The sequence below is a fragment of the Physella acuta genome, unplaced genomic scaffold (genome assembly GCF_028476545.2).
Source record: "Physella acuta isolate Inbredline_101_S28 unplaced genomic scaffold, ASM2847654v3 ptg002340l, whole genome shotgun sequence".
NCBI classification, from domain to species: Eukaryota; Metazoa; Mollusca; class Gastropoda; family Physidae; genus Physella; species Physella acuta.
The window spans coordinates 8,886-27,372 of NW_026733834.1; the positions used below are offsets into that span (position 1 = coordinate 8,886).

Consider the following 18,487-nt stretch of genomic DNA (forward strand, 5'->3'; position numbering starts at 1 on the left):
CATTGATTACAACAATTAATTATTATATTTTTATTTTTAATGAAAATACCATAAAGAATCTTGCTTGCAAAAGTATACAAGAAATTTTTTTTAAAACAGTTATACTAAGTTTAAGCACAACTGAACTATTTGATGAGGTTTGTAGATAAACTGTGTACATAAGCTATGACCTTTTGGTTTAAACAGCCTTGAACCCATCTAAAAAATGTTATATTTCTTTGCGGATATGATCAATACATTTTTTTTAATCGAACAAGGAATTTTTTCACTTTGCAAAACAGGTCAGAAAAGTAAAAAAAAAATCTAAAATAAAATATCTACCTAAAATTCCATTCCTTACATCCTTTAACAGTTTTACAATAAATGTATTTTTCTGGAGAGTTATCTTAAACAGAAATTACTTCACATGCAATCTATTGTAAAATATAAATAAATTCTAAACAATATTTAGAACTTCAGATCTTAAAATTAAAGCAAAATAAACGGCTTTGAAAAAACATCTAATGCATAGAATAACTCACTGAAGCCAAACAATTGATGTGACTAAAGCACCAAATAATTGAGAAAAATGCCAAACCCAAAGGTTTCATTTCAGCAGCTGTGTTCATTATCTCCAGTTACAGCATAACAAAAAATATTTTACACTGTAGAAGTTATTTACAACAAGGTCAAGGTCATACAAACAGTAACATATACATACATAAATCACAATATTGTAAAACTTAAATCTCTTGTAAAAATAGGTCACATGTTTAACACCTTCTTTAGTTTTGAAAAATCACAAGAAAATTGTTTATGCTGTAACGCTGTAACAAAACTCAGTCAATTCATAATTTAAAAAAAAAAACAATTCAATTTTGGCTTTATTGAGAATAATATGAAAAATTGATAATAATCTTAACTTACTTTTTTGTAAGTTGAAATTTTTATCTTTTAATATTAAAGATTAACTACACTGTGGTTAGATTTTAATCACAGGACTCAAGAGACTGCAAACAGGAGCAGCTCTGATTGATGCCTGACTGAGGTCTAGTAGACATACTCAGTGGGCAGTGTTCTAGCTTAAAACTTTTGCAGGCCAATCAGACAAGTAATGGCTACAACCTTTGCCTCAATGACCACCAATGTTTATAAAGGCTTACAGCCATTCAGACTAGTAATGGCTACAACATTTGCCTCAATGACCACCAATGTTTATAAAGGCTTACAGCCATTCAGACTAGTAATGGCTACAACATTTGCCTCAATGACCACCAATGTTTATAAAGGCTTACAGTCATTCAGACAAGTAATGGCTACAACATTTGCCTCAATGGCCACCTATGTTTATAAAGATTTACATTATTATTCAATTTTTTCAAAACATAGCAGACTTGATGCTAAAACATTACCTAAGCAAAAATTGATATCATATAATGTTATGATTATGTATATGATCAGGAATTTTTTTAAATACAATTGAACTAAACTTGGCATCAGATTGTTGACCTTCTTGGTCGATTGGATTGCAAAATATAAAAAAAAAATTACTTAAAATTGCAATCTGGCATTGACTAGGAAAATATCTGAGAGAGACTATTTACAACACAGTTTTTGAAAAATCAGCCCAAAGTGAAACAAATCTAAAATTAACATTAATAACAACCTGGATTATTTTAAGACAGGACTAGATTAGCAGACACAACAGTTTAAAATTCCTATAAAAATAATTATGTGAACTTTTGCACATGACTTATGTATATTGAATAAAAGGTGAATAAATAAACATATTGTATGTTGATGATACCTAAGGTTTATAAAAAAACTGTATTTGATATTACCTTCAATAAAGGAACCATTGTATGTTGATTTTTAGGTCCATACAAATGAATACAAGTGTTGTGGGGATGTAACAATAGAGTGTGGTACAAAGCTACGGGGGACATTGATAACTTCAGTTAAACACTGAAAGAATCCAAACAATGATATTTGTCTATTCACAACCTCAGAAATAACTGCCTATCTGGGTCAAGTTGAAGTAACACTAAACTCAAAAGTGCTGTCATCAAAAGTACAATTGAAAAAAATGAAGAAAATTTAATTTTTGGATGCATTCCATACATATCCAAGAAAAAAAATAGAAAACTCAACAGTTAAATACATGGACATTGAAGACCTGTGGTCCGAAAAACAAGTTTTCAACATGTCTTGTATTTAATACTTAAAAGTATAAAAGTAAATGATAAAGCCATAATTTTTCAAGTTTAAAAACTGATGATGTATTATAATTATAATAAATCAGGCTACAAAGAAGCTCTAAATGTACCTCACTTAACGATGTGAAGTGATATTGATAACAAGAGATAGCTAGGATTTGATTACAACAAATGTACATACATAAACTTTCTTAAGCACATTTGAAAACTTTATACATAGAGAGCCTCTAACTAAGGATCTAGCATGAACCAACTATGGATCTATGAACAGTGGTTATTCTAACACACAGGACTCTAAGAGCAGTGATACTGTTGACAACGGTTATAAATGTAAACATCATGGTCCCAGAGAGATATTATTGCAACTTCTTATATTTTTCTTCATCCCAAGTTTAAAAGCTAAACATTTTTTTCGCTTTTTAGTGGTTGCTAATTTATATTTTGAATATATATCATTGCTCTTCATGTAATTCTGAAATCCATAGTATCCATAGGTATATCGAAATATTAATTAAACGAAACAAAATCAGGATTGTTAGGTGCAACAAATTTACATAAATAATTCTTTCAAGCATTCTTTTTTTATAAAAAGAGAAATTTTGATAAAAAAAAATATTTTTATAATATACATTCCTATTGGATCGTATGAAACAGAAAATAATTTAAAACTGAAAGCAAACATTATATAACTATGTTAAGAAAAGTTAGAAATTTTCATCAGCAACTGGGCTTTTCTTCATTGTAAAAGATGTGATATGTATGCATAGCTGCAGGAAACATTAGAATACAGTAATAGCTTCTTATCTCTTACATAATTCCTTTGTAGCTTTCTGAGAAGTTGTGCCTCTGTACTCCAATAAGCAGCTGTATGCATTATGCATTTTTTGTTAGTGGCAGGTTAGACAACTCCATTGCATCGCAAATAGATAGGAATGATAGAGGATTTCAACAGTTTGTTATTGTAGTTAAAATACTTGAAAAGTACAGTCATGAATACAAACAAAGATACATCAAACTGTAAATTTGATAGCACCATTTTTTTCTTTTGTTTTAAAGTACAAAAATCATTGTTATAAATAAACACAATTTGACTTAATGTTTTTTATCAACTTTAGGTACATGCCTTCAGCTAGCGATTATTTACCGTTAAAAAATGTGTCTGCGGTTTAAAATACATGTGCTAGCGATAGTTAAATGCATTCATTAATTGCATCCTTTATTGCCATCTTGAATGATGTTGAAAAGTAAAGGATGTGACGGGAAAAAAAACAGTATTATGTAGTTGAGAATCCACCACCAATAAGTTAAGAATTGGCCACACAAAGTTGAATAAATATGAGCTATTGTACATGGTTATACTTCAGTAAAGCAAATATTGTGCTAGATATAAACTAAACAAGAGATATATTCAAACCTACCACTTCATAGTATAGAAAAAGACAATGCTGCTATGGGAATGGTTCCAATGGTAATGGTTGTTTCAACTGTTTAAAAAAATCTACTTTTGATATTAAAAAAAAAAAATATTTTCACAAACAGGAAATCTTACCCAAGTAAGAAAAGTGAAATAGTAGGGAAAAGTGTCTAGTAAAATGCTGAGTGTTTTTATAGTAAACAATTCACAATCATGTACAAACACAAAACAGACTGAGTGCACCTTATAGCACCAGACTCCTGAGTCTACAACCTTTGTACGGAGGGTTAGAAAGAAAAAAGGGTAACTAGAAAGACTGAAGAGCTAGCTACTGGGTACCTTACACCTGGGAGAACACCTCGGAGCCAGGAGCGGATTCTTTGGTGGCTTGTGCTATAGAGGCCTCGTCCAGACACATGCTGCGACGATGCCTCTCCTGCAGGGCTCGCAAGATGGAGAACCCACGGTGGCTTTCCTCAATAATGCAAGCGTCGGCTTCAGCATCAAGCATATCAGATTTGGATGGGCTTGATAATTTGGATGGGCTTGATAGTTTGGATGAGGTTCCTGATGTGGATTTGGGGCTTTTATCATCCTCACTCCTGGAGGTAGAGTGGTTTATATCCAGCGCCAGAGTGTTGGTGGTCCCTTCCTCGGGGGACGCCAGCTCTGAAGCTACACGACTGCTGTCTCGGGTTGACAACCCAGAATCCTCAGAACTATCCACCCCGTTTTTACATGTACTCACTGCTCCTTCTGATCCAGAAACTTGCCCGTTGAGGTTTCCGTTGGATCGTTCTGCCTCTGTTTTGGTATCATAATTTGACATGGAAGCAATTTTACTGGTCATGTAGTTGATGCGCTGGGCTAACGAGTCCATGAAAGCATTGGTCTTGTCATCCTGTGAGGGAAACATTTTCCTCCGTTCCCCTTCCTCCCCGTTACCAGTTAAGCCGTCTTTATCAGGACTGGGTGACCCTTGTTTGGAGTAGCTCTTCCATGGAAAATTGGCGTTGATGTTCTTGATAGCTACTTCATTCACATTCCGGCGAGTGTAGCGAACTTTGGGGTCGGATCGAGATGCAATGCCCAATGCAGGCATTGTGGGCATGGGGGCTGAAAGAATGTCTCGATTCTTGGCATGTGTGGACAGACACTGTTGAGAAAATTATCAAGCATCAAGTACTAAATCTTTAACAATCAAGCAAGAACACGTTAATACAATTGATCTGTTTCTTTGACCCCAGAACAGGTTGGACTATGTCTAGCCTGGTTTAGATTCCCCAGAGTTGGGGATACCCTCTAGTCGAGATTTAAGAGCAAGGAATTGTGTGATATATGAACTCTACAATGAAAACAAAATTATTTTTAAGAATATCTGCATATTTTTTTAAATTACTACTTTGGATATTATTCAAACATCTTACTTGAAAATACTGGACATGGAATTTAAAAAAAAAAAAATATTTTCTTAAATTAGCTAATGAAATTAGTTCATTCAAATAAAAATAAAAAGATGGAATGAGAAAGAGAGAATCACTGACCTCCAGTGCCCTGGCAGTGTCTAGCGATGCCTGGGCATTGAATGAATGAGCAGAAGACAGGGAGGTGTTCTCACCGCCCTCTGCCTCCCTGAAGGTGATCACAGCTTTGTCCAGAACTTCCTTCACCTCTGTGTCCTTTGACCTGTCAGAAGCCAGCTCACCTCTCTGATTAGAGCAAAACTCGTTAACAGAATACCAGGATGAAATCAGTATCATCATTTTTTTAAACAACACAGTATATTTAAAAATTAAACTGCCACATCTAATATAAAACATTAATTCAGTTCAAACCTTCAAACTATTTTTTCTTGCATTATTAATATATGAAAAAAATTCACATTAAACGCTGGTTGCTGTCTTTACCAGAGGTATGATAAAAATACTGACCATTCCAGTTTTAGTTGGGTCAGCACCAGCCTCAAGTAATATGTAAACCATTTCTGAGTTGTCACAGTCAGCGGCCCAATGCAGTGCTGTCCACTTGGTCTAAACAATCAATAATAAAAACAGGATCAGCCAGGTAACAAAGTAAACAATCTGGTTATAAAATAATAGCTACATAGTGTAGGATTATGAGCCTAAAAATGAACTGGAAATAAAGAGTCTAGATCACACCCATAAAAGATTTGTAGCCCAAAGGTCATACCAACATACACAACTGGAACCCCTACTCCAGGTCAGATCCACTATCAACTTAAATAACTAGCACAATCCATGACATCCACTACCAACTTACATAACTGGCATAATCTATGACATATCCACTACCAACTTACATAACAACAAGCACAATCCATGACATCCACAACCAACTTACATAACTGGCATAATCTATGACATATCCACAACCAACTTACATAACAGCTGGCACAATCCAGATCACATCCCCCATCAATGAAAGCAGCTGCCACATCTACATGATTGTGGTAAGCAGCAAACATCAATCCAGTGAAGTTAGCCTGTGAAACAGTGACAGGAAGCAATAATCAAAACAAACAAAAACACTACTCCAGCCTAAGATAAAACAGGTAATATTTTTTAAATAGTTTTATTGATAGGAATATCATTGCTGGTTTTACATTTTTGCTTGGCCAAATTCATGTTTAACTGGATATGTTTAGATACTTCCTTATTTATAAACATTTTTTTTAGAAAATGTACTAATTGCAGACAGAAATTTAGAGTAACTGTTAATTATTTGTATAAAATGTAATAATTGAATGGTTACCTCCCCTAGATCAGCACATTTGAGGTTGACATCACATCCAGCCTTGATTAAATGTCTGGCTATCTCTCCAAGGGTTTTCTCCTCTGTGTATTTTTTAGACCTGGCTGTCTCAATCAGAGCCGACCTGCCATCCTGCGGAGTTAAGAGGTTTCACTGTATAACCACATAGATAGAGTAGTATGTCTTTGGCTACTTTACTGAGATTAAACTTGGGCCCTTCTAAGGTAAGGTGGTTTCCAGTAGATGAAATAGGCTACCCATGCAAACAAACCTTAAAATAAACAAACCTTGTTGAGTATAATGATATCACACTTTGTGATGAGCTATTAAAATAAACAAACCTTATTGAGTATAATGATAACACACTTTGTGATGAGCTATTAAAATAAACAAACCTTGTTGAGTATAATATCACACTTTGTGATGAGCTATTAAAATAAACAAACCTTGTTGAGTATATTGATGTCACATTTGTTCCTCACCAAAACTTCTACAGCTTTCAAGTGGGCATAGTAGGCAGCACAGTGCAGGGGAGTCCATCCATTCTAAGCAAGGGGAAGTTATTTGCTTAGTTAAAATATCTTACACATTTTTTAAATGTCTATTTTGATGTACTAGTATATTTGACAAATTAACTATAAGCTGTATGATTAGCCTTAAGGAAATAGAACACCACAATTACTGCAGGTATAAAATGATGCTAAAACACTACAGCTGCAGCCAAAAGATGATGATAAAGTACAGTTGTTGCAGTCATAAAATGATAAATTGGTTGCTGCAGGTATAAAATGATGCTAAAACACTACAGCTGCAGCCAAAAGATGATGATAAAGTACAGTTGTTGCAGTCATAAAATGATAAATTGGTTGCTGCAGGTATAAAATGATGCTAAAACACTACAGCTGCAGCCAAAAGATGATGATAAAGTACAGTTGTTGCAGTCATAAAATGATAAATTGTTTGCTGTAGGCATAAAAATGTTAAAAATCTACAGTTGCAGCCAAAAAATGATGATACCGAAGAGTTGCTGCAGCCATAAATATAATCGATGTATAATACAAGACCAGGACTTACTTTATCTTGGGCATTGACATCTGCCCCAGCATCAGCCAACATCTGGATAATGTCGGCATGACCCTGCATTGCTGCGTGGTGGACTGCCGTGTTTCCTCTCTGTTCAACAAGAATAAGTCACTTAACCCACTTCATATAGCAACACAAGATGTACCAAGAGAAAGAGAAGTAGTTGTATAAAAAAGAAAAAAGAAGTCCTTAAAGAAATACAAGCTAGATATAGGTTAAGAAAAGCTGGATTAGTGCTGACTTACCGAGTCAACAACAGTGAGGTCACAACCAGCTTCTATCAACAGCTGTACAACATCCGCCTTGCCTTGTGATGCAACGTGAATGGGGCTACAGCCATGCTGAAAATAAATTTATAAATTTGTTGTCTCCAGTCTTACAGAGAAAAAAACCTTTTGATGTAAATTACCAGTTCAACACTTAGAATGTCATTTGTTTATTGAGTTTTTTTTAATTGGCCAAGATTACAATTTAATTGAATTTAAATGTTTATATGCAGCTAATCAAGCTAAATTAAGTAATTATGACAATTTTACAGCCATGATTGTATTACGAGAAAAGTGGGATGGAGATAACCCAAAAGTCTAGAGTTCAGATATTGAAGTCTAGTCTGTAAGACACCCCTGAGTCAACTCAGCTCTGATGGGTACCTGACTTACTTTAGGGAAAGTAAAAGTGAGTGGGCATAGTGCTGACCATACCTTATCTTCCTCTGTAAAGAAACATGAACTCTACTTCATCTGCCCTATGGATCGTCAATTCCGAAAGGGGAAATTTACTTTTTTATTTATTAAATAGCAAATACAATCAAGTCAACAGATGAGTAAGAATTGGAGAGTAAGGATAATAACTTGCTACAACAAATGTTGAAAGATTGAAAACATATCCTTACAATTGATGACACCCAGTTGACATCAATGCCATGCTCAATAAATTTTTGAACCAAGTGAGCTCGTCCAAACCCACAAGCCTCCCAAAACATTTCTTGCTTAGACCCTGCTTGTCCCATGGTGAGCTGTTAGTTCAAGTTATCTGGGGAAAACGATTTGTAGTTAAAAAACAAGAATCTATCTTCTCACATGCATAAACATGCATCTGTACACACACACACTTACATACAAATACACGTCCAAAGTGAGAAATAAATTCACAAAGAATGAACACAAACTGGAAAAAAATATAATTTACATGCAATATGTAAGGAGAAAAAGAGTGACACTACTGCTTAAAAAACCCAGTTACTATCTTTTAACTACACTTATTTAAAAAAAAACAGATCACTGGTCCATTCCCTAACCACATCAATACCTAACTATAGATTGGATGTGAGAGGCTGGGGACCAACTGGCACCACACCTATTGATTTTTCATCTGGCCACTTGATCAGGACGCCAATTATTTTAACCCTGAGTTCTTGTCCAAAAACTGGTTGACTCACAATCATTACTAGTCTCATACACTAGGTTTAATTTAACAACCAAAAAAGATTAACTTTAGTGAACAAGGCCACAGCTTGTTAAAAACTTGAAATGTAGAATCCAAACCTAGTTTTCTATTTATTCCTTTATGTAAAAAAACAGTTGTAATGTACTAAAAATTAATGTTGTATATTTTGGGTTTAGCTAGCACTAGCCATTACTAAAAAATTCTAATAAAATCTACTAAAGTCTAGTTAAAATATGTTATGTGTTGAATCCACATACTATTTTTACCACCTATCAGTACCCTATATACAAATTTGGTACTTTTTGCTATGCTTGGATTTTACCATGACTAACGTTTCTATTTTAAGTAAAAATAAATTCCCATTCTAATTAATTTTTTTTTTTTTAACTTTTTGCATGGTTCCAGACCGACTATTTCAAAAATGTTATGCAAGCATTTTTTAATTAATATTTTTTATGAAACCTCAATGACATGATACAAGCTAGACACCAAAAAAAATATAGTTTTAAAAATGCCAAAATAAAGGGCGTTTTAATTGATATAAAATATAAGGAGATTGAAGTTTAGGTCTTCAGGGTTTGGTTTATAACAAATGTAATCAAATTAACTGTACCTAAAGATTTTTCTAACCTGTGTATGAACCTAGACGACTGAGCAAACAACAAGGGCATGCTAGAGTACTACAAAGTAGTTCTTTATGTTAGCCATACAAACATATTTGTATATAAATATTACTTTAACCTTCAAAACTATATATATTGCTATACAGTGCATGGCAGGTAGATGGTACCTAGCCCTAGATACAGTAATGAATACACAATTTTCTTAGTTTTTGGAATCAATCTTTCGTAGGGTATCCTTTAGACTAAAAAAAATAAGCCAAAATTAGTATCTATGCTAGAAAAATTATAACCAATTATTTCTTAACCAATGTATCCATTGCAATTTAATAAAAGACGAAATTTAAGCCCCATATTTACTTGAGGACTAAGACTAAACTAAATCAGTTTCAAGAAACTCAGACACGTGGCCAGCAAATTTTGCCTTACACAAATTTATAGGCCTAATGGGGGAAAAAATTTAATTGGCTACTAAAAATAAATTTTAAAATAAACCGGGAGTGATCTCCCCTAAACTTTCTCGAATATTCTTATATAAAACAACAGGGGATGGGAACTCGGGCTATTGACATGATTTTTAAGCCATTTTAAATACTTAAAGTTTTAAAAATAGAATAAAATCTCGTAGACAAAATAATTGCACGCCAAGTGAACTAGTGAACGCCAAATAAAAAAGTGCACAATAGCGCGCAATATTATTAGTACTTTAAAAATTTACATTAGTTTTTTGAGAAATCGGAAATAGCGTAAATTACTACTTCCGGTCAACGGAAATTACTCAAAATTTAACAGAAGGTAGAGAATTAGATCTTTTACTTACATGTGAAATTTCATTTATCTATCTGAAATAGTACTCAAGTTATAGGCTTTTGAAAAATTCAGAGTAGGAAAAGTACCACTTCCGGTTATCGGAAATCGCTCAAAAGTTGATACGGATCTACGATTTTGATAAAATACTTATATATGAAATTTCATCAACCTAGCTATAACGGTACTCAAGTAATCGTGTTTACACACGGACACACACACAGACACACAGACATACAGACAGAATTGCAAAGCCCAGTTTTTCAGACTGGATTACGCATAAAACCTCTTAATTTTGATAAATCTGGATTGATAATTTTTGCCCGATTAAAATAAGTCCTCTATACTTCGGATGTGATGAAGGACTGAGGTGTAATACGGTGAAAATTGTTAAAATTTCAAGTGATTTTTGTGCACGATTACAATACTTTCTCTATACTTCGTATATACGAGAAAGTAAAAAACTGTTGATTTCTCAACCACAATTTTAAAAACTTATTGTAGACTCCACAGTAATATAATCATACATGATAAATTTGTGTTCATTCTGGTGCTCTTACTGGTTAGACACTTAACTGAAGTAAAGCAATTGACTACTACCCCAAAAGTCCCAAATTCCGATCATGGGCTCTAATCCTTGGGACATCTGTGCGTTTTCCCAGCTCTGATGGGTACCTGACTATAGCCTATATTATTATATTAACTAGCAGAGCACGTCCCTTGTGTATGAGTCGCGTTGGTGTGGATATTAATTCAACGCACCACATTTGTATTTTTTTTTTATTGGGAAACAAAACTAATGATTCACTAAATCTGAATCAGAGTCATAATAATTATGATTTATTAAGAGGCACTTTCTTTCTAGCATGAACCTCATATGAATAATTAATAAATTAATTATTAAACCAAACGTCAATGATTGAGAGCCATTAGCGTGCATTGAGATTTCCCTCTGTCCACTTTTTGGATGGGAACATAAAAACAAATAAAACTGACAATGACTGCTTAGGTTCAGAACCCACACCACCTGAGTGACTCGCTAGGTTCTACTTAGGTTCTGAATCCACGCCACCTGAGTATGCGCTATCATCTTTGCTAGGAACTTTCAATTTCGAGAAAATATTTTGTATTATTAAGCATACTCTTCGTAATCATAAAGTAAAATCTTGTTTTAATTAAATAATATCCTAATTTAACCTATTCCAATGTTGCCTTATTGAAACAACAAACAGTTATATCATTAAAGCTATAGGCAAAAGCTAATAATGCATTAAAACTCAATTATTTAATGTGTTTTTATAGGCTTAAATCTATTTATCGCTTGCATTCACGAATTAGATAATTGATAACAGAATTAGAACTTAATAGAAACAACTAACAGTTATATCATTAAAGCTATTGCTGAAAGCTAATAATGGATTGTAACACATTAAACATTGCAAATGACAAAAATTAATATTATTGGCAATTTAAATATTAAACAGCCATCTTTACTTTAAATCGAAGCCCTGACACATGACCTAAGTTCAAAGTTCAATTTGGCTTCATCCTAACACTACTAACAGTCTTAAATTAAATGCTGTTCTTATAAAAGTTAATAAGTAGATATATGTAGGATAAAGCATACAGATTTTGATCTAGAACTAGATATACTGATATGATTTAAAATTTAAGGGATGATTTGATGCTGTGATTTTTTATTTCTTTTTTGAGTCAGATCCAACTCACACAAAAAAAACCCACTAAAAATGACTAATCACTGGTCTCTCTTCTTTCTTAGTCTTACTCTTACTTACACTTAGTGTAGGCCTAACATTTTTTTTTCTTTCAGACTTTCCTGTTACAAGACTCAGAATCAAGCAAGACTAATCATTACTCATTATTAGTAACTATAGATTCTAGATCTAGATCTAGTAACTAAATTCTAAGTCAAGACTGAGACTCACACAAGATGTAAGAAATTAAGACTTAGAGATTTAGCAGGCCTACCTGATTTTCTAATCGCGATTCTTGACCCTCACTCAGCTGATGAGGTTGGCCTACTAAAGTACAAAATAGCTTATTATGTATTATAACAACCCAAAAATATTTTGAGACGTAGATCTAGAACTATTCCAATATCATTTCACTGTAATAATAGTTTTAGAGGACACAGAGTATATCCAAATTTACAAGGCTAATTTCATGTCTAATTCGTGGATAGGAGGAACCTGCATAAATTTTTCTTTGATGATAAATAGTACCGGAAGTAAACTCTCCAAAACATCGACCAAATAATGCAATAATAGCCTATCAGCTTAGGCCTAAAATGTAAAATGTAGGCCTACTGAATGTTGTTTTTTCTTTCTTTTGTAGGCCTATTCCTAGACTGCTGAATTCGCACTGTTTACAATATCTAAAAGAGTATTATAGATTATGTGGTGAGCTTTATTTTAAAACCGGCCTACTGCTACTATGATACTGGTACGCAGTGTTTCTTCCACTCCAGACTTTTTCTCCGGGGGAAGGGGGGGGGGCACTTGAAATTTTCGGAGGGGGGGATGCGGGCGGAACTGTTAAAAGTATATATTTGCCAGATATTTTCTATGAAAATTCCATTTCGTTCGGGGGGGGGGGGGGAGGGGCGGTAGACTTTCTTGGGGGGGGGGGCAAAGAAGAAACTCTATGTTGTTCCCGGTCGTCGGGAAGGGTCGCTACGCCTCCCCGAAGAAATGCCTGGAAGAAACTCTGTGCCCAGGGCTTAACATGCTGTGTCCAATCTGCCCGGGAAACAAATCAATGACCCACCCATGTCTTAATGTACACCAGGATCTGTTCTTAACTTCAGAGGCGTAGCGACCCTTCCCGGCGCCCGGGGACAAACTTTTCGATTTGCATCCCCCCTCATACTTTCGATTTGCACCCCCCCTCAACCTTTCAATTCATTTTTCCAAACCATTTTGGCGCTCCCTAAGGTCGGCGCCCGGGGACATATGTCCCCCCCGCCCCCCCCCCTCGCTACGCTAGTGCTTAACTTATATAGAAAGACAACCCCACCCCCTAGAAAGACCTTCAAAGCAAGCGTGAGACGCTATAAAATATGGATCCTCGTGGCTTCTGTCAACATGACATACGGATGCATGATGCATGCTTTATTGTCTCCAACTTTCGCTTGTAGGAATTTTGCATTAGAATTTTTTAAAACATTTTTATAATGATCAGCCTTCTGACCTCTATTCACAATTGTTTGTAGGCCTAACTCTCCTCCCGTCTGCATTATTGATTAGACTTATTCCACAAATTGTGTACTGGACATCGTTGGCACAAGATCCACACGACTAGGCTGAACTACACTTTTTTTTTCAAGTAGGCCACTTTATTTAATCTGTTCACATTGTAATCAAATTAAATCGTGAGGCAACTAGACTGTGGCGTCATTTTAAGGGGAGGGGGTGGCTGGCCTTGTTAAGGTGCCTTGTAACCATTGGGAGGGTCGAAAGAAGTAAACATTGTTTTTAAAAGCGTGATTGGCTCCGTTTACAATTTGAAATGTAGGGTTAAAGTAGGCCTTTATTTTCTTTAGGGGTCGTCCATAAGTGGCATCACACTGGTAGGGGGTCCGTAATTTTGTGACGGTGTGGGATGAGGAGGAGGGGAGTGTTAGAAATCGAATGTTAGCCTTTATTTCGGGTTTTAGGAAACTGTTTTAATAAGACTGTAATAGAAATCGATTAAAATGCCGTGTTTAAACGGTTTATGCCTTAAAGTTAAATGGGTACAAGCAGTGTTTCTTCCAGACTTTTTTCTCCGGGGGGGGGGGGGAACTTGAAATTTTCTGGTGGGGGGGGGGCGAACACTGTTAAATGTATACATTTTATATATAAATTCCATTTCGTTCGGTAGAGATGCCTGGAAGAAACTCTGGGTACGAAAGGTCATATTTTTGTATTTTAGAACGAGTTTACGTTGACGATTCTTATATAATAATAATCTATTGTAAGTTAAGCTTTACTGAATATATCTAGAGCTAGTCTACATTTAGTTGAGGTTTGCAGAAACTAATTAAGTAAGCCAATTTGAAATAATTGTATTCAACTATTAATTATCCGACGTTTTTATTGCTTTACACCACGCAATTATCGCGCGTATATATAACATGCAATTTGTACAAAATATGTCACTTTGGTTATTTATATCTAGATCTAGATCTAATATTCTTAATATGTTTTAGATTTTCATTTTTGTTTTTGGTTTGAAATTATTTTTTAAGTTAAAATAAAAACCAATCCTCAATTTTTAGTTGATTCGTATTCAAAATTCACATTTTTTAAAATGTTTTTTTTTTGTTGGTAAAATCAATTAAGCATTCACGATATTTTGTTTACAGGCCAAATAAAAGGATTTCCGCATAGTGAAGTTAAAGGGGGCAGGGCCCTTCGTAGGATAGTGTAGTACTAGTAATCTTAGTTTGACATGAATTTATTAATATTTAACGCTTAATATTTTAGGTTACCACAGTTGTAAGAAAACTGTAAAATGTCAGGAAAAAGAAAAGCGTAAGTGTAAGGCGTAACTTTACTTAAATTAATTAGACTAGATTGCATTTCAGAATGAATCAACAATGTGGACCGGGCACAAAATGACAGAACCAAATCTGTTTGTGCCAAATCAGATGGGACGGACGTGATTTGTCATTTGATTTGGCCTAATTTTTTTTCTTCTAAAATTATAAAGTTTTGGCCTAAATAAAAATAAAATGCTGCTAATATTGATCTAGATCTAAATCTGGACTAGATTTCCAAATCCTACAATTACAATAAAATTAAATAGATCTATCTATGACCTATATGTCTGTCTTATCTAGTTAGTAGTAGTTAGACTTTTGTTCACAATCCATTTAGAATATTAATAAATAAATAATATTACCTAACAACGTGCAGAGGGGGAATGTCATGTTGTTACTATTAATAATAATACTACAATCTATTACCTACACTACAATATCTGTATCTTTTTATCTAGAGAATCTAGTATACAACAATCTTACTGGTAAAATAATTTGGTGATACTATTAATTTTAATAATTTTTAAGGTAAACTAGATCTAGAGATCTAGATCATTTATGCTGTACCAATGCTCAATCAATGTTCATTGCAAGTTGTCAAAATCACTTAGACTGAAGACTGTCAATATATTTCAATCACTTACTATAGAATATAGAAATACATACTGTAACATGACATTCCCCCTCTGCACTTTAGATAATTGGGCTTTGTTGAAAACATATTTGGCTTTCAGTGTTAAATATCTTATAAGTATTATAATAATTATATGTATGCATGACTTTTTTCAGAGATTTAAAAGTAATTATTCTAGGAGATTATGCAGTGGGTAAAACTTCATTGATTTGTCGTTATATAGATGGGAAGTTTCGAACACAGGAACCAGTAAGCTATTGTTTATTTTTTGTAGTACTTCTTATATTATATATATATATATATATAGATCTATATATATATATATATATATATATATATATAGTTTTTTATAATAGTTCTACATATATTGTAAGGCATTCTGTATGTAATGGGTTAGTTTGTAAAATTAAATTTACTGCTTTCAAAGGTTAATTTTTTGTAAAATTTTCTCATCTTGCACTAAATAGACAGTAGGTGCAGCATTCTTCTTAAAGCAGTGGGGACCATACAATGTGGCTGTGTGGGTAAGTGAGGACTCTAGCTGTCGAAAAATATTTTCATTAAAACAGTTGAAGCCTTTAACATATTAGAAATTATTTTATAAAACAGACTTGATAATTTTTTTTGCTTTGTTCCATTAATGAAATTTAATGTCCCCATCTTTAGTGAAATTTATTGTCCCCATTTTATCATTTAATGTTTGTAGTTTCTTGTATATATGCTGATTAAATTTATTATAGGACACAGCGGGTGACGAAAGATACTCAGGGCTTTCACACTTTTACTGTCGCAGTGCTGGTGCTGCTATATTAGCCTTTGACCTCAACTCACCCAAAACATTCGAATCATTATGGTAAAATAATAGTGTTAAACTTTGTGTTCTTAACTTTGACTTCACATTTCTTTCAACAGTTATTTATGAACATTGTTTTAGATTATTTTAAAATTAAATATAAGCAATACATACAATTTATTTATAAATTTAAATGGTAAAGCTATTTTCACCTAGGGCAAGGTTTGGCTCCACACTTGAAGCAGCCAATGAAGACTGCCTCAAGGTGGTTGTGGGCACAAAGCTAGACCTCCTCCAGCCTGAAGAGAGGGACATCACACCCGAGGAAGGCAGAAAACTGGCCAGGGAACTTAATGAAAATATCGACCTCTCAAAGCTGCCGCACGATCCATATTTTGAAACCTCCAGCCTCAATGATCAAAATGTGAAAGACGTTTTTGAGTACATATTTCAGCACTGCCTGCCCCTAAGTGCTGACCAAAAAAGGAGGTACAATGGATCTGATAGTAAAGGTATCATTGACTTAATGGAGAGCTCAGGAGAGCATAAGAGAAAATGCTGTTAAGACCAAATAAAAACATTACTGGTACAGTTTTCAGTGTGCAAGTTCAAGAAATTTTTCCATTTAATTGAATATAAGTGTGTGGGTTGTTTTATTGAACCTTTTTTATAGTGCGGTTAATGTTATCTACAATTGAAAATAATTTTGGGATGATTTTTTTTTTTGACAAATTATTAGTTCATAATGCAATAAGCCATAAAACAATCTTTAATGAAATTGATTGTTTCCTATTTTAAAAATCCTTTTATTCCACTTCTTTTATTAAGAATATTTTTCAACAATTCTATAAAATATGTCAAAAAAATTACCTTACAATACTTAAACTTAAACAGCTTTTAAAATTTTCATTTAAACATTTTTCTAAACATGTTAAAAATAAAAACAAAAACTACAAACCGAATTCCAAATTTGATTTGAGATGGGCATGGTTCTGTAATAAAATAGGCTTTGTAATTATTTTCTAATCCATATCATTTTGCTTTGTTAAAGCCCTATTTGTAGGCCATATGAATGAAAGGAGAAATTACTTCCTCCCCTAACGCATGGTATAAATTGAATGTTCCATTCTCAGTTTTTAGTTAGGATTTGTAAAATCCATTGTTCATAAATGGTGGTATAATCTTATTTCTGTTTCATATACATATGTATTACAATCACTATATTAAAAAGACATTGTAGACTATCTTACTACATAAGGTTATTGGAATATGGTAGATATTTTAGCCATATGTCAATATATATTTTAGTTGCCTCACTACAGCCACCATTTGCCTCTATCTTTCATTATTTTAGCAATTTTCCCAATACTTCTGTTACAACATCTGTAACAAATGAAGATTCTATATTTAATAATCACTTCCACTTCAAACCTTGGACAAAGAAACATGTTTTTGATCTCATTGTCATCATTTACTTGCATACATTTTATTCCATCTATTGTAATTCTAAAACAAGTGTTGGTGTAACAGATGAATTAAATCAACATGCTTTAATTATCAAAATTTAATTATTTGTTTTGAAAGTTTTAATTAGTATTGGCTGGCGGACATATGCATAATAATAATAATGAAATGAATGGAGAGTATAAAGCATCCAGTGATTATTGTAATAACTCACATGACAAATATTTATTATGAAAATGGATATATGCTATTATTAGTTCAACTAACTTACTCCTCAACAAAGGTGCTTTAAGATCATTCAGATGTCGCCATTGATAAACATGCACTGATGGCAGTAATAATTATTTTTACAGCACTTTCTGATGGGAACAGGACATTTTCCCTACCCTCTAAAACAAATTGACTGTAAACATTACCCAAACTAGGGTTAAAGTTAGCTAATGGCTAGCAAGTAAGAGTACAAAATATTTTATTTTCTACTCTGCCAGCCCACCTCAGGCATTCTAAAGAATGCTTGGACTCTCACTTTACTAATAACCTATGTAATAAGTATTATAAGTATTCTTGAGAGGGGGGAGGTGGGGTTGTGGATTAGTCACAGGGGAGGGGGGGGGGGCTAATTGACAGTGGGTAATGGCACAAGGGGGGTTAGTGTGCTATACCGCTGTCAAATTGTAATAAATTTAAGTAAAAATTCTAATCAAAACAATAGAAAA

At 33.7% G+C, this 18,487-nt stretch overlaps 2 protein-coding genes across 2 annotated transcripts; one reads left to right on the forward strand and one right to left on the reverse strand.

Moving 5' to 3' along the window:
* Nucleotides 1-837: 837 nt before the first annotated feature.
* On the reverse strand, nt 838-12,563 carry LOC131932997 (ankyrin repeat domain-containing protein 50). The gene is made up of 10 exons (XM_059289870.1): nt 12,327-12,563; nt 8,357-8,496; nt 7,710-7,805; nt 7,456-7,554; nt 6,828-6,926; nt 6,382-6,513; nt 6,011-6,112; nt 5,541-5,639; nt 5,154-5,318; nt 838-4,765 (listed from the first exon to the last, which is right to left on the reverse strand). Exons 2-10 carry the CDS (start codon nt 8,471-8,473, stop codon nt 3,950-3,952), a joined length of 1,725 nt encoding a protein of 574 aa, XP_059145853.1. The 5' UTR covers nt 8,474-8,496; nt 12,327-12,563; the 3' UTR covers nt 838-3,949.
* Nucleotides 12,564-14,738: 2,175 nt separating this feature from the next.
* LOC131932994 (ras-related protein Rab-20) lies at nt 14,739-17,057 on the forward strand. Its single transcript, XM_059289869.1, has 5 exons — nt 14,739-14,872; nt 15,670-15,763; nt 15,982-16,038; nt 16,255-16,367; nt 16,524-17,057. Exons 1-5 carry the CDS (start codon nt 14,853-14,855, stop codon nt 16,870-16,872), a joined length of 633 nt encoding a protein of 210 aa, XP_059145852.1. The 5' UTR covers nt 14,739-14,852; the 3' UTR covers nt 16,873-17,057.
* The last annotated feature ends 1,430 nt before the right edge of the window (nt 17,058-18,487 follow it).

Bases quoted from the DNA above. Each gene is read 5' to 3' on its own strand.
- LOC131932997 (XM_059289870.1), bottom strand. From the start codon at position 8,473: ATGGGACAAGCAGGGTCTAAGCAAGAAATGTTTTGGGAGGCTTGTGGG. The intron at 7,555-7,709 runs GTAAGTCAGCAC...CTTGTTGAACAG, and splicing joins ACCTCACTGTTGTTGACTCG to AGAGGAAACACGGCAGTCCA. The intron at 4,766-5,153 runs GTCAGTGATTCT...TTTTCTCAACAG, and splicing joins ACACTGCCAGGGCACTGGAG to TGTCTGTCCACACATGCCAA.
- LOC131932994 (XM_059289869.1), top strand. From the start codon at position 14,853: ATGTCAGGAAAAAGAAAAGC. The intron at 14,873-15,669 runs GTAAGTGTAAGG...GACTTTTTTCAG, and splicing joins ATGTCAGGAAAAAGAAAAGC to AGATTTAAAAGTAATTATTC. The intron at 16,368-16,523 runs GTAAAATAATAG...ATTTTCACCTAG, and splicing joins AAAACATTCGAATCATTATG to GGCAAGGTTTGGCTCCACAC.